The 15,284-nt window shown below is 46.1% G+C and overlaps 1 protein-coding gene across 1 annotated transcript in view; it reads right to left on the reverse strand.

Moving 5' to 3' along the window:
- itga11a (integrin, alpha 11a) overlaps positions 1–15,284 on the reverse strand; it is a 124,741-nt gene that overhangs the window by 76,120 nt on the left and 33,337 nt on the right. Inside the window, exon 3 of the mRNA XM_055661444.1 lies at positions 3,647–3,756. Coding sequence (XP_055517419.1) covers positions 3,647–3,756 — 110 coding nt within the window. The remainder of the gene's footprint in view (positions 1–3,646; positions 3,757–15,284) is intronic.

A 15,284-nucleotide genomic window follows, 5' to 3' on the forward strand; every position in this document is an offset into this window, starting at 1 on the left:
TTAATTCCCGGGATGGCGGGACTGTCATATGCTGAGAGAATGGAGCGACTGGGCTTGTATACTCTGGAATTTAGAAGGATGAGCGGGGATCTTATTGAAACATATAAGATTGTTAAGGGTTTGGACACGCTAGAGGCAGGAAACATGTTCCCGATGTTGGGGGAGTCCAGAACCAGGGGCCACAGTTTAAGAATAAGGGGTAAGCCATTTAGAACGGAGATGAGGAAAACCTTGTGAATCTGTGGAGGCCAATTCTCTGGATGCTTTCAAGAGAGAGTTAGATAGAGCTCTTAAAGATAGCGGAGTCAGGGGATATGGGGAGAAGGCTGGAACGGGGTACTGATTCTGGATGATCAGCCATGATCACAGTGAATGGCGGTGCTGGCTCGAAAGGCCTACTCCTGCACCTATTGTCTATTGTCTATTGACTGGTGGGCGAGGTGGTTAAGATAGTTTGTCTTCAATGAACAAGGCACAGAATGACAGAGCAGGGAGGTTCTGCAGAATAATAGAGCAGGCAGTCTGAGAAGGGTCCCAACCCGAAACGTCACCCATCCATTTTCTCCAGAGATGTCTCTTGACCTGCTGAGTTACTCCAGTTCTTTGTGTCTATCAAGCTTCTGCAAGAGTGGTTTGGCCAGGTTCTGGCCACCGCACAGTTCTGGCCACCGCACTGCAGAAGACAGCATAAGAGTGGTTGCAGAGGACTAACGGTGGTGTTACGGGTCTGGGGAAGGTATGGGAGGCCTGTGGCTCGACTGGGGTTGTTTTCTATGAGGCAAAGGAGACGGCGGGAGATTTAATTAAAGTATATAAACTTATGATGGACTTAGACCGGAAGAACACAAAGACTGCTGCACCTCACAGACTGGTCAGTAGCTAGGGGCATAGATTTAAATTAATTGATAGAAGGATTAGACCAGAGTTGAGAAAAGATGACAATTGGATCTCAGTGCTTGAAGTACCTAATGGTGGAAAACCTCATCATATTTCAAAAGAATGTAGTGAGCTGAGAGAAGTGGCCTCCTGAAGTTTAATATTAGTGCTGTAAATGTGATGGGTTGCGTTACAAAGTTCACACATCTATGAAGTGACCATTGCTCATTGCTGGGTCGGCACTGTAGGAAGGTTGTTCAACGGTGGAAGGTTGCACTGAGTCAAGTTTAACAGCTGAAGATAGACACAAAAAGCTGCAGTAACCCAGAGACTGCATCTCTGGAGAGAAGGAATAGTTGACGCTTCGGGCCGAAACCCTTCTTCACACTCCTTCAGGTCTCGACCCGAAACATCATCTATTCCTTTTCTCCAGAGATGCTGTCTGACCCGCTGAGTTACTCCAGATTTTTGTGTCTGTCTTCGGTTTAAACCAGCATCTGCAGTTCCTTCGCACAAGTATAGCAGCTGCACAGAAGTTGCCGTCAGGCTTCCGGCTCCTCTGTGGCCCTGTGGCCCAGACGGACAGTACAGAAAAGGGGATCGAGGTTTTTTCAGACGTATTAATATCCTGCCATTTACACTGGGTCCCTCCTGGTGCAGTAGCCTGCTTAAGAAGTTAGCAATCTAGAGAGTTGGATCAGTGATCCGATGGTGGGACTTAAATCCCAGTACATCAGCGTTGGAATTTAAATTAAAATAAATAAATTCTGGGATTGAGAGACTGATGTTGGTAACAGTGACTAAGAAACTATTGAATTACAGTAAAATCCCTATTAGCTTTACGGGAGGAAGTCTGGTGTATTTAGAGTCTAGCCTGTGCATAACTTGAAACATTCAGCAGTGTCATTAGCTCTGATCTGCACTTGAAAATACAGTAGTCCAGCAAACCACTCAGTTTCAAGATTCCTCGCCTGTGAATGAATAACAATAAGATTGATATAAACATTAACATTCCAGTTAAGAGGCTGTGTCGAATCAGTAATTCCTATGAATTAATGTTCACTTTCCTTCAGTGACTCCATGGTGCTTTGCTTGTCACTTGAAACTGCACAGAGAAAGTCCTTTTGCTTATATCGTTTTCAATCGAGAGAGTTAAGGGCCAGTCCCACTTTCACGACCTAATTCACGACCTCTGCCGAGTTTGCCCTTGACTCATACTCGCAGCATGGTCGTCACAAGGTCGTAGGAGGTCGTAGATAGGTCGTGATGCTAGTCATAGAAACATAGAAAATAGGTGCAAGAGTAGGCCATTCGGCCCTGCGAGCCTGCACCGCCATTCAATATGATCATGGCTGATCATCCAGCTCAGTATCCTGTACCTGCCATCTCTCCATACCCCCTGATCCCTTTAGCCACAAGGGCCACAAGGGTTTCCGGGCGGCGATTCTCCTTGTCAGGAGTCTGCAGGGCTGCCGGTCGGGTTTTTTAATTTCCCGCCGGTCCGCTGCTGTTACCAAACAGCTGTTCAGCGGACCGGCATCAGCGCAGCTCCCTGCAGCGGTCCGCAGCCTGTGCGGTCCCGTTAGCGCCTATCCCCCTCCACTGTCGGCTCCTTCGCTGGAGTCGAACGGGGGCCGCTTCCTCTGCTGCTTTGCTCCCCCTGGAGCAAAAAACCACAAGGCCCGATTAAGGTAAGTACTTACCTCATGTCCTTGGTTGCGGGAGCGCCGACTCCCGCTGGCCGCAGTTTGCACAGCTGTGCGATAATGCGCACTGGGCTGGGTTCTTCACGGAATCACTCACGTGACTCCGAAGTAAAATTCCAGAGATTCACCACTCTCTGTGTGAAAAATGTTTTTCTCATCTCGGTCCTAAAAGACTTTCCCCTTGTCTTTAAACTGTGACCCCTTGTTCTGGACTTCCCCAACATCGGGAACAATCTTCCTGCATCTAGCCTGTCCAACCCCTTAAGAAGTTTGTAAGTTTCTATAAGATCCCCCCTCAATCTTCTAAATTCTAGCGAGTACAAGCCAAGTCTATCCAGTCTTTCTTCATATGAAAGTCCTGCCATTCCAGGAATCAGTCCGGTGAACCTTCTCTGTACTCCCTCTATAGCAAGAATGTATTTCCTCAGATTAGGAGACCAAAACTGTAGGATAGTCGTAGGTACTCGTGGCATCAAGTAGGTTGGGGCGTTTTTCTAGCCTGATGAAAAATGTCCTAAAGGTCGTGAATGTCCAAAAGTAAAAAAGGTTGTGAATTAGGTTCGGAAAGTGGGACAGGCCCTTTAGATTCATTTAGCTCTTCGGGCTGAGGGAATCAAGGGATATGGGGAGAAATGGGAATGGGGTACTGATTTTGGATGATCAACCATGATCATATTGGATGGTGATGCTGGCTCGAAGGCCAAATGGCCCACTCCCACACCTATTTTCTATATTACACATGTAGGCGCCACAATTTTGGCGCCATCGTTAAAAGTCCAAAGTGCGGGATCGTCCCGCATGCTCGATGTACTGGAGCAGTTCCCGCAAACTGACATCCCTCTCCTCTCCATGCCCGGCCATCCTTGTGTCCCAGGGGCACCTCCTGCTGGAGGCATTACCCCAGTACACCCTCTTACCAGCCCACTCCTAGCGATCAGTTGTTGCTACAACTCAGTGATACAGAATCAGGTGTGGATGAGGGATTTTCTTTTCTCAACCCCAATCGGACCCCCCCCCCCCCCTTTGTGAAATAAACCCCCCTGACCTGATGACACATACAATACCTAGGTTCAGTTTGCCACAGCCATAGCTCGTCTGGTTCTTCACTGGACACCTGTACACATCGCCGGTCTTCTGCTTTCCAACGCCAGCCCACGGCGCGCCGACCAGGAGCCTGAGGCACAGCAGGAGAGAATACAGGTAGATCATTGGACCTCACACAGAGCTGTGCTCAACATGCAGTGGCGGACTGGCCAGGGTGTCAGCTTGCCCGATGGCAAGTGGGCCCCTGATGAAGTGGGCCCTCTTTGTCTCCTGGCAACCAATATTTTTAGACCCAGTCCGCCACTGTCAACATGCACCACACAAACAGGCCGTTGACCCAACCTGTTCATACTGTCCTGGTGGGGAAACAAGGAACTACAGGTGCTAGAATCCTGAGCAAGAAGAACGGATTGGCTACTCCAGTCACGTGGGCGCGGGGAGCGTGTTTCGCGCGCTTTCTGTCATTTTCATTCAGTCGAGCTCCACACTTGTGGATGCAGCATTGTTTATTTAGCTGTCTGATAGACTCGCGTTGTTCTTTGTTACCGTTTGTAATAAACATCATTGATCCAACTCTCGGTCTCGGCTCCGCTAAACCCCATTCTAAGCTAGTCCCACGTGCCCGCATTTGGTCAGTATCCCTCTAAACCTTTCCTATCCATGTACCCATCCAAGTGCCTTTTAAATATTGTTATTAAACCTGCCACATCTACCTCCTCTGGCAGCTCATCCCATGTAAAACCCCGCACCCTCTAATACTCTGGGGTTATACTATTCTTGTGTTATACCCCCCTTGCACTGTACTATTCTGACAAAGGTCTACCTGAAACATTAACATTGAAGCTGTCTGATCGGTTGAGTGTTTACTATCCGTACAGTTACTTGGGTCTAAAAAGAAATATCCTCCATATTGTACATCTTGACCCATTGAAGGTATTCTTCAGAATCTTTCTTTTGTTTGTGACAGTGCAGCTGTTTCTCAGATCTCATCATCACCTCAATTCCCAATGAGAAGTGCAATGGTACTTTATTTGTCCCAAGGTGCGGTGAAATTCATGTTTGTATATAGTTCAGTACCAGTAGGACGATACATAATCACTAACCAGATTTGGCACCATTTTCAAGGCCCAGTTCTTATAGGTGTAGAGTTCTTAACCACATTCTCACCACTCTCTGGGTAAGAGATTTCCCTTCATTTACCATTTGATTTAATATTGATGATGGGACACTCACCACGTTTCTGGATGACTGCACTTTCACCAAGAAGCAGTTTGGCACCAAGCCGGCCAGAATAGCCCACTTGACAGAAATGGATGGTACATGGATCTTATAGAAACATATACAATTATCAAAGGACTGGACAAGCTAGATGCAGGAAAAATATTCCCAATGTTGGGCGAGTCCAGAACCAGGGGCCACAGTCTTAGAATAAAGAGGATGCCATTTAAGACTGAGGTGAGAAAAAACATTGTGGATTTGTGGAATTCTCTGCCACAGAGGGCAGTGGAGGCCAAGTCACTGGATGGATTTAAGAGAGAGTTAGATAGAGCTCTAGGGGCTAGGGGAGTCAAGGGATATGGGGAGAAGGCAGGCATGGGTTATTGATTTGGGACGATCAGCCATGATCACATTGAATGGCGGTGCTGGCTCGACGGGCAGAATGGCCTCCTCCTGCACCTAGTTTCTATGTTTCTGTTTCTAAATAGAAAGCAAGAATCATTTTCCCTTAGTGGGGAGTGTCTAGGACAAGGGGGTAGAGGCTAAAGGTGAGGAGGAGGAGGTGGGGAGGAGATCCAAGAAGAAATTATTCCACACAGAGAGTGGTTGATACAAGAATAAATACAATGAGTGCAAAACAGCAGGGTAGTGCAAAGTCTGTAGTGCAGTCTGAGGTAACTCAAACATAAAGAGAAAATTCTGAACTGCAACAAGAGAATAACTGAGTTGAGTGAGGCAGAGTTAAGACTTGGAGTACATGGCAGCATCTTTGGGAAGGGGGTGTGATAAAGGGGATTGATTCAGGATTCATATAGCAGTGGGGAAGAAACTGTTCTTAAGTCTGGACACCCACGCTTTCACGCTCCTGTATCTTCTTCCGAAAGGTAGAAGAAAGAAAAGGGAATGACCAGGGTGGCAGGAATCCCTGACGACACATCCAGCCTTCCTGATGCAACACACCGTGACGATGGACTGGATGGGAGGAAACGCTGAGCCTGTGATGGGCTGGGCTGTGTTCCCCACTCTCTGCTGGTTCAGACGGCCAAAGAGCAGAGCAGTTGCTATACCAAGCTGAGCTGCACCTTGTTGAAACACCTTCTGTAGCAGAAACAAAGAACTGCAGATGCTGGCGAATGCACAAAAGAACACAAAGTGCTGGAGTCACTCAGCAGGTCAGGCAGTTTCCCTGGAGAACATGGATAGGTGACATTTTGGGTTGAGACCCCTTTCAGAATGAAGACCCAAAACAGCGTCCATCAGTGTTATCCAGGGATACTGTCTGACCCAATGAGTTACTCCAGCACTTTGTACCTTCTATAGCACATCTATAGAAGTTTGAGAGCTTCCTCATAACCCTGCTTAATTTTCTCAGTCGCCTAAGAAAGTAAACACACGAAAAAAAGTCAGTAAGCTATCAGTGTGAAAGGACTAATTAGGTTGCTGGTGATAAGGATGCCTAGGAAGATGAACTTGTCAAGTTCTTTACAGAAGGCTCCATAGATGCGGCTGCACCCGCTGAGTTTCTCCAGCTTTTTTGTGTGCCTTCGATTCTCCAGCATCTGCAGTTCCTTCTTAAACTCTCTACAGAAGGTGTTCACCTCCTTGTTTCCTAATCAACAACCAAATCTTTTGTCTTGCTGATGTTAAGGGCTAGGTTGTTTTGACACCTCGATACATGGTTCCCGATCTCTTTCCTGTACTCTGTTTCATCATTGTTGCTGATAACAGTGGCAACATCAGTGAATCTAAGGGCAGGGTTGGCACTCTCAGATTCAGATTCAGATTCAATTTTAATTGTCATTGTCAATGTACAGTACAGAGACAACAAAATGCATTACAGAGACAACAAAATGTTGGACTCTAGTTGGCCACACAGCCATGGGTGTACAGGGGGTGGAGCAGAGGACTGAGCACCCAACCCTGAGGAGCACCAGTGTTGAAGGACAGCATGGAGGGAATGTTCTGACCCATTCTAACCGACTGAGTTCTACCAGTCATGAAGTCCTAAAGCCAGTTACAGATGGAGGACCCAAGGTCAAGGTCCAGGAGTTTAGAGATGACCTTACTCAGAATTATGGAGTTGTCGGCTGAGCTGTAGTCAACGTTTACCATTCAGAAATAGCCTTTGCGTAATTTCCACAGCCCCGGTCAGAACTGGGTCCTGCGGCATTGTTACACTCGTGGCTTACTGAGAGCAACATAGACATCCCACAAAAAATTGCTGCTTGGCATCTGTGTCTTACATGGAAGTTGACAGATATACTTCCAAGAGAGATATTATACTCCACCACCTCAGCTGTGTAAATACAGGGCAACCCAAGAGAAACAACTCGGAGTATTACAGAACCAGCAAATATGCTCATTGCACTTAAATAACTTAACAAGCATTGCTGTGTACTGCCCAGTGTTCACCATCATATTGTCTGTACCCTGCACTGTGTGTGCCCTCCAGAATGTACTAGCGCTCACCAAGTGTACCCTTCACAAAACGCTGCCTCCACCATCACTCCAGACACACTGCCGCACTGTCACTATGTTTACTAATCAGCCGACAACTCCATAACTCTGAATAAGGTCATCTCTAAGGAGGCGGCACTGGAGAGGGTGCAGAAGGGGCTTATCAGAATGCTGCCTGGATTGACGGGAATTTGTTATCAGGAGGGATTGGACAAAGGTTTGGATTGTTTTCTCTTGAGCACCAGAGGTTGAAACTTATGAGAGGCATTGATAGAGCAGACACTCAGAACCTTTTTTCTCGGGGTGAAAATGTCAAGGATTAAAGGGCATAGCTATAGGTCAGAAGGGGAAAATTGGAACGTTTAAAGGGAATACTTGTGGCAATTTTTGTTGACAGAGTGGTCGGTGGCTGGAACACACTGCCAGAGGTGGTGATAGAAGCAGATATGATAGTAGTGTTTTAGAGGCATCTCAGTATGTACATGGATATGTTGGGAATGGAGATATATGGACTATGTGCAGGAAGAGGAGATTAGTTTAACTTGGCTTCATGTTTGGCACAGACATTGTGGGATAAAAGATGAGTACTGCACTGTACAGATCCGGTACTGTACTCTTCTATATTCTATGTTTACAGAACTACACACTAGGGACAATTTCCAGCAGCCAATCCTCACGCTTTTCGGATGGGGGAGGAAATCTGTACGGGCACAGAAAGAATATGCAAACTCCACATGGACAGAACCAGAGGTCAGGATTCAACCTGGATATCTGGTGCTGAGAGGCAATAGCTCCATCAACGATGCCATGGGGTCAAGGAAAGAGCATTCACGTCGCGGCCCTGTTTCCACCAATCTTTCCACCACCACACACAAGAAGCACAAGAAGCTCTGGCTGAACAATTTCTAATCTTGTGATGTGGACTCGATAAGAAGAACTGAGCCGCAATGTCATCCTTTATCATAGCAGTCATCAAAGCTGTTACTGTTGGTATATGTTTATGACATTCTTGCCTTTCCCACAGGGAATGGATTCTAAAGCTTAGGGAATCTGTTATAATTCTGTTATAAAAACAAAATTTGGAGTGGATAAAACAAGACCTGGGAGAGTGGCCAGAACTGGAGAAGCACAGATAGAAACATAGAAAATAGATGCAGGAGTAGGCCATTTGGCCCTTCGAGCCAAACACATGCATATTGGATTGATGCAGGGTATGGAGGGATATAGATCATGTGCAGGTAGATGAGAGTTGAGCTTAGTATTATGTTCTGTACAGACATTGTGATTCCAAAGGGTCTGTTTGTGCTGCACTGTTCCGTTCTATGCTCTATATATCCAAGGATTTCGGAGCTGGGGTAGGTTGCAGATACAGGGAGGGATTTGATGTGAACCTTAATGTTAAGGATCGCAGGTCTGAAAGCCGACATTGATCCAAAGCGTGGACTAGAAAATCCCTGGAAAGAAACAGACCACTTTGATTAAAGGGATTCTCTCATAGCTACTGTATCCCGCACACTGGTTAATTTGGATAATGCTGTAGAATTGTGGCTCAGCTACTGGAGATGGTTTGGCTTCCAATCCTGACTGTAATTAGGGATAATTATTGCTGGGAGCAATGTGCCGTAGTTCCACATGAACCCAATGAGTCGAGCCGACAGGGGTGCCGTGACTGACAGATAGTGAGATGTGAAGGCAACATTGGTCTGGAATTAGCGCTGGTCCACATCTCACTTCTACCAATACCACTGGTTGATTTCCTACCTTCCCCGTGCGTGAATCACACAACAGGAGAGGGAGGGGTGTCGTTCTGCTCCTTGTGACTGTGGCGCTTCTCTGTAAAGAGCAATCCCCTGGCCTTCCCATGTAAACACAGACAACTACTTAACAATTTCTTTCTTAAGAATGATCAGTGCTTTTTTTTTGTGATGGTGCGTGGGCTGTATGGTGTACCGACACCTTTTAAAAATCTTTATGTCATTATTGAGTTTTTCCGGCAACATTGACATGTATGTATATTAATGATGTTTAGCTAAAAGACAATGCAAGTGAATTAATTTGATCATTTATTTATTTAGACTTGGAGCTGATTTATTATATTGCAAGTTAAAGTGACCCTAACATTGGATATATGAAGAAGGGACCTGACCCGAAACATCACCCATCCTTTTTCTCCAGAAATGCTACCTGACCCATTGAGTTACTCCACCGCCTTATGTCTATCTTCGGTATAAACCAGCATCCTACATGTTGGGTATATATTGATTGAAAAAAATTGTTGCTAAATATAGCTTAATTTTTAATTGATATTTATACCGGCACCTTTTTGCTTATAAGGAAAACTGAGAATTACTATTGAACTTGTTTCCAATACCGTTAAGGCAGTGTGTTCTGGATTATAATAACTTGCAAGTTTTTTGCTTTATCTCATAACCATAAAATAATCATAATTATAAATCTTAAACCAGCGGAGAAACTTGAAGGGTCAGGCAGCATCTGTGGAGGGTAAAGGGCCTGTCCCACTTGGCCGTCATTTGTGACTCATATGTAAAATAGGTCGATGCGTCGTGGTGTGCAACGTCGCGCACAAATCACGTGTCAGCACAGCCGTCTGGTGTGCGTGACGTTATTAGAATACCCTGCGGTGCATGGTTACGGATGTCGACATACGGTGACGTAACCATGTGCCACCACGCGATACACGTGAGACGTCGGGACGCCAATGCGTTAGCGTGTGTATGCGTTATGTCACACAGGCGCGCGAGGATTTTGTTACATTACGAAATCCTGGAGCACCGCACGATACCATGTGCCACCGCATACGATTCCACGCCTCATCCTACGCATTGAGTGCGTCGCCCACGCACACCCCACGCGTCACGACGCGTCGACCTATTTTATATACGACGCGTAAATGAGGCGCAAATGATGGCCAAGTGGGACAGGCCCTTTATAGACAGACCGGGTCCATTTTGGGTCAGGACATTTGTGGGCAGAGTGAAAGATAGTTCCCTCCACAGGTTCATGGTCCACTGAGTTACTCCAACACTTTGCTTTTTACTCAGGTTTCCAGCAGCTGCAGTCTCTTATCTCCTCCCTGTTTACTAGCGTCCTGACACTGCCTCATGTTTTGCTCCACCAAGCCTCATCTCACAGAAACAAGGCAAGACATTCACATACACTGCTTGTTATGAGCGCAACTATTATGCACACAGCAAGTCTTCAAAACAGCAGTAAATCGTACAACAACTTGATTTGTTTTCCATTGTGTTTGAACAGTGCAGTACACATACAGTACTGGTTGGATTTCTACCCTAACGCAAAACACAACTGGTTCAGATTTTATGTACACTACTGGTGGAAATGTTTTGATAAGGCTCTTATTGCTGTTTTCTCATAACAGTACGATTGTCTGAGAACTGGGGAATGGATAGTAGCTGAAAGAATGCAACAAGTAAATAGAAAGGAGTTTCTCATGGGTCTTGGCAACTCTTCCGTGCCTGAGACGTCCTTATCGGGAACGCGAATCAGATACAAATTGGCAGCAATTACTCACTGGGAGAAATCTTCTTTCGATATCCAAGGGAAGAGTTCACTCGCACAGAGTGCACAGTGAAAGGACACAGTTGTTAAACAGAAATGAGTGCAGAGATGATTCAAGAGGACGTTGCCAGGACTCGAAGGCCTGAGCTATTGCGAAAGGCTGGGCAGGCTTTAGTCCTTGTGGTGCAGGAGGCTGATGGATAAGCTTATAGAGGTTTAGTTTAGTTTAGAGACACAGCATTGAATCAGGCCCCGTTTGGCCCACCGAGTCCGCGCCGACCAGCGATCACCATAAACGAGCACTATCCTACACACTAGGGACAATTTAGAATCTTTACCAAAGCCAATTAACCAACAAACCTGTACGCCTTTGGAGTGTGGGAGGAAACTGGAGCGCCCGGGGAAAATCGATGCAGTCACGGGGAGAACGTACAAACTCCGTACAGACAGCACCCATAGCCAGGATCGAACCCGGGTCTCTGGAGCTGTGAGGCAGCAACTCTACTGCTGGGCCAATCGTGCCACATGATCCAGTGTGTTAGATCATGAGGGGAATGGATAGGGTGAAAGCACGGAGTCTTTTACCCAGAGTAGGAAAATCACAAATCAGAGGATAAAGCCTTAAGGTGAGAGGGGAAAGATTTAATAGGAACCTGAGGGGCAACTTTCTCACACAGATGGTAGTGGGTACATGGAACGAGCTGCCAGAGGAGGTGGTTGAGGCAGAACATGTAAAAGATACTTGGACAGGGACCTGGATAGGAAAGGTTTATAAGGACATGGGCCAAACACAAGCAGATGGGACTAGTGTGGATGGGGCATCTTGGTTAGTATGGGCAAGTATGGCCAAAGGGCCTGTATCCATGCTCTGCGACTCTATGACCCAGCAGGAAAGATGTAGATTCACTAATTGAAAGTGAAGGTTTGGAAGATTTAAACTGGAGAACTGCAATGAAGAGCTACAATGCTGGGTATTGATAAAGAACATTGAATAGTACAGAACATAGAATAGTTCTGCAACAGGAACAGGCCCTTCAGCCCACTATGTCCATGCCAAACATAATGCTAGGGTAAATTAATCTCTTCTGCCTGCACCCACTTCATATCCCTCCATTCCTTGCACTTCCATCTAAAAGCCTCTTAAATCCCATTATCATCTTGGCCTCCAGCACCACAGCACCACTGGCAGTGTGTTTCAGCAACCACCTCCCTCTGTGAAAAAAAACTCCCCACACATCTCCTTTAACCTTTGCTCCTCTCACCTTAAAGCCATGTCCTCTAGTCTTTGACACTTCCACCCCGGGAATAAGGCTCAGGCTGTCTACCCTATCTATGCCTCTCATCGTTTTATATATTCGTATCAGGTCTCCCTTCAACCTCCAGAGTGCCAGAGAAAACAATCCAAAAGTTTGTTGAACAAGGTTGGAAGAATCAGGAGTGTAGATAAGGGAGTGGTCATTAGGAATTGCAGATGGTTGAATCTTGAGCAAAGAACAAAGTGCTGGAGGAACACAACGGGGCAGGCAGCACCTGTGAAGGGAAATGGGCAAAGATAGACGCAAAATGCTGGAGTAACTCAGCAGGACAGGCGGCATCTCTGGAGAGAAACAATGGGTGACGTTTCGGACCGAGATGCTTCTTCAGACTGACCAAGGGAAATGGGCAGATGACTTCCCGAGATTGACCCCTCAGCAGAGTGTTGAAGGGGTTTAAGGGGGTAGACTTTGGCCTCGAGTGTAAGATATTGTGATCGAGAACCAATAGAAATAAAATCAAGGAGATTAGTGAAGCAAGCCGACAATGCTATTGTGTAGGAAGAAACTGCAGATGCTGGTTTAAACTGAAAGTACACACAGAAAGCTGGAATAACTCAGTGGGTCAGGCAGTATCCCTGGAGTAAAGGAATAGGTGACGTTTCGGGATGAGATCCTGCTTCTGATTGAGTCAGGGGAAAGGGAAATGAGACAAATAGATGGTGAAATAGAGAAGTATAGAAAACATGAATGAGAGATATGCAAAAAATAACAATGATCAAGGAAAGGTGGAGCCCACAATGGTCCATTGTTGGCTGTGGGCTAGGAGATAATGAGTTATACGGGCAGCGAAACTCAACAGGGTGACAGTGAAACTAGTACGATGACTCGGGTGGGGAGGGATGGAGAGAGAGGGGATGCAAGGGTTACTTGAAGTTAGAGAAATCAATATACATACCGCTGGGGTGCAAGATGACCAAGCTAGACATGAGGTGCTGTTCCTCCAATTTATGTTTGGCCTCACTCTGACAGTGGGGGAGGCCCAGGCCTGAAAGGTCAGTGTGGGAATGGGAAGGGGAGTTAAAGTGTTTGGCAACTATCAAGAAACCACACAGTGACTCAGTATATAACTCCAACGAGCTTCTGGAGAGGAAACATAGAAACATAGAAAAAAGGTGCAGGAGTAGGCCATTCGGCCCTTCGAGCCTGCACCGCCATTCAATATGATCATGGCTGATCATCCAACTCAGTATCCTGTACCTGCCTTCTCTCCATACCCCCTGATCCCTTTAGCCACAAGGGCCACATCTAACTCCCTCTTAAATATAGCCAATGAACTGGCCTCAACTACCTTCTGTGGCAGAGAATTCCAGAGATTCACCACTCTCCGTGTGAAAAATGTTATTCTCATCTCAGTCCTAAAAGATTTCCCCCTTATCCTTAAACTGTGACCCCTTGTTCTGGACTTCCCCAACGTCAGGAACAATCTTCCTGCATCTAGCCTGTCCAACCCCTTGAGAATGTTGTAAGTTTCTATAAGATCCCCCCTCAATCTTCTAGATTACAATGAAACTTTTGTCAGGGAAGTTCACCTTGGGTCAGTTCAAGTCAAGTCATGTTGAGGGTATTGCCATGAGCACAGGTATGGCGTGATAAAAAACACATTTATGCAGCAGCATCACAGCGCGTAGACTCAGATAACGCAAACATAAATGACACCTATATTCCAGAAGACATCGAATAGAAAGACTGTGCATTCGTGCAAAACATCATTAGAAAACAAGTCCATGGGTAGCACAAGAGGTTGTCGGTAGAGCCTTTCCACGTTGTTGCTATACAAGAATCTAAATCGGCTGGGTTAAAAAGCATACCATGTAAATGCCACTGATGAATTAAACAGTGCGCTCACAAAAGGAAAATTAACCTCAAAGTCTTTCAAGAACAAACAATTTTCCCAACAAAGTGAAGCCACATGTCGAAAACAAGGAACTGCAGATGCCGGCTAACATAAAAAGACATAAAGTGCTGAAGTAACTCAGCGGGTCAGGTAGCATCTCTTCACTTCCAGATGTCACCCCTGCCAATCCCCCCCGCCCCACACGATACTTGAAGAAGTGTCCCGACACAACACGCCATCTATCCCCGGTCTGCAGTCTGACCCAGTGAGTTACTGCAGCACTTTAAGCCTCATCTTTTACATTCCCACCCTGACCCCATTCCTGGCCTCACATTGCCCCAAGTGAATTATAAGCAACAAAATCCCAGGCTGATGTGGCACGATCTGGTCATTGGGATCGATGTGACAACAGCTAAAGCAGTCGTTTCCAATTTAACGTGCCTCTTTAAGCCTTCCTGATGTCCTGAGTTATGGACTTTGACCTTTCACCTTGATTTCTACATTAAAAGCTAAAGAGGCATATTTAGTTTTAAGTCCATTTCAAAGTTTAGTTTAGAGATACGTGTCGAAACAGACCCTTCGGCCCATCGAGTGATCACCCATATACTAGTTCTATCCTACATACCAGAGCCAATTAACCTTCAAACCTGTCCGTCTTTGGAGTGTGGGAGGAAACCGGAGCACCCGGAGAAAACCCAGCTGGTCACAGGGAGAACATACAAACTCCATACAGACAGCACCCATAGTCAGGATCAAACTCAGGTCTCTGGCACTTGTAAGGCAGCAGCTCTACCACTGTGCCACTGTACCACCAACCTTCTAAAGGTGTGCCCATTTAACCCCTACAGCTCCACCATAAAATGCCATGCTTTTGAATTGAATCAGAAATAAATGCAGAAAAGGCTGAAAATACTCAGCAGATCTGGCAGCATCTGTGGGGAGAAAAGCAGGCTAACTGTCTCTCAGCTGGTCGTGAACCTCCAAACCTTCAGTACTAACACGGTGACCACGTGACTTCACGGAACCGCGTGGAAATCTGTTTCCAGCGGAAGGAAAAATGAGAGGAAGGAAGGAACTCTACAATGCTGAGCTTCTGGGGAAGTGAAGTTAGAGTTGAACTCTTGGTTGTGAGAAGTCAGCTTGGGTCAATTGCTTTAATGAGTTTGATTCAGACATTGCACTTTCTCCCTTTTAGTCGCATTGAAGTATTTAAAACCGAATGATTGGATCTCTTTCAAAGGACAATAATGTGAATTTCAAAAGGAGGCACTAAAATGCAGATACAATGGTGCG

Source organism: Leucoraja erinacea, chromosome 33 (genome assembly GCF_028641065.1).
Source record: "Leucoraja erinacea ecotype New England chromosome 33, Leri_hhj_1, whole genome shotgun sequence".
NCBI lineage: Eukaryota > Metazoa > Chordata > Chondrichthyes > Rajiformes > Rajidae > Leucoraja > Leucoraja erinaceus.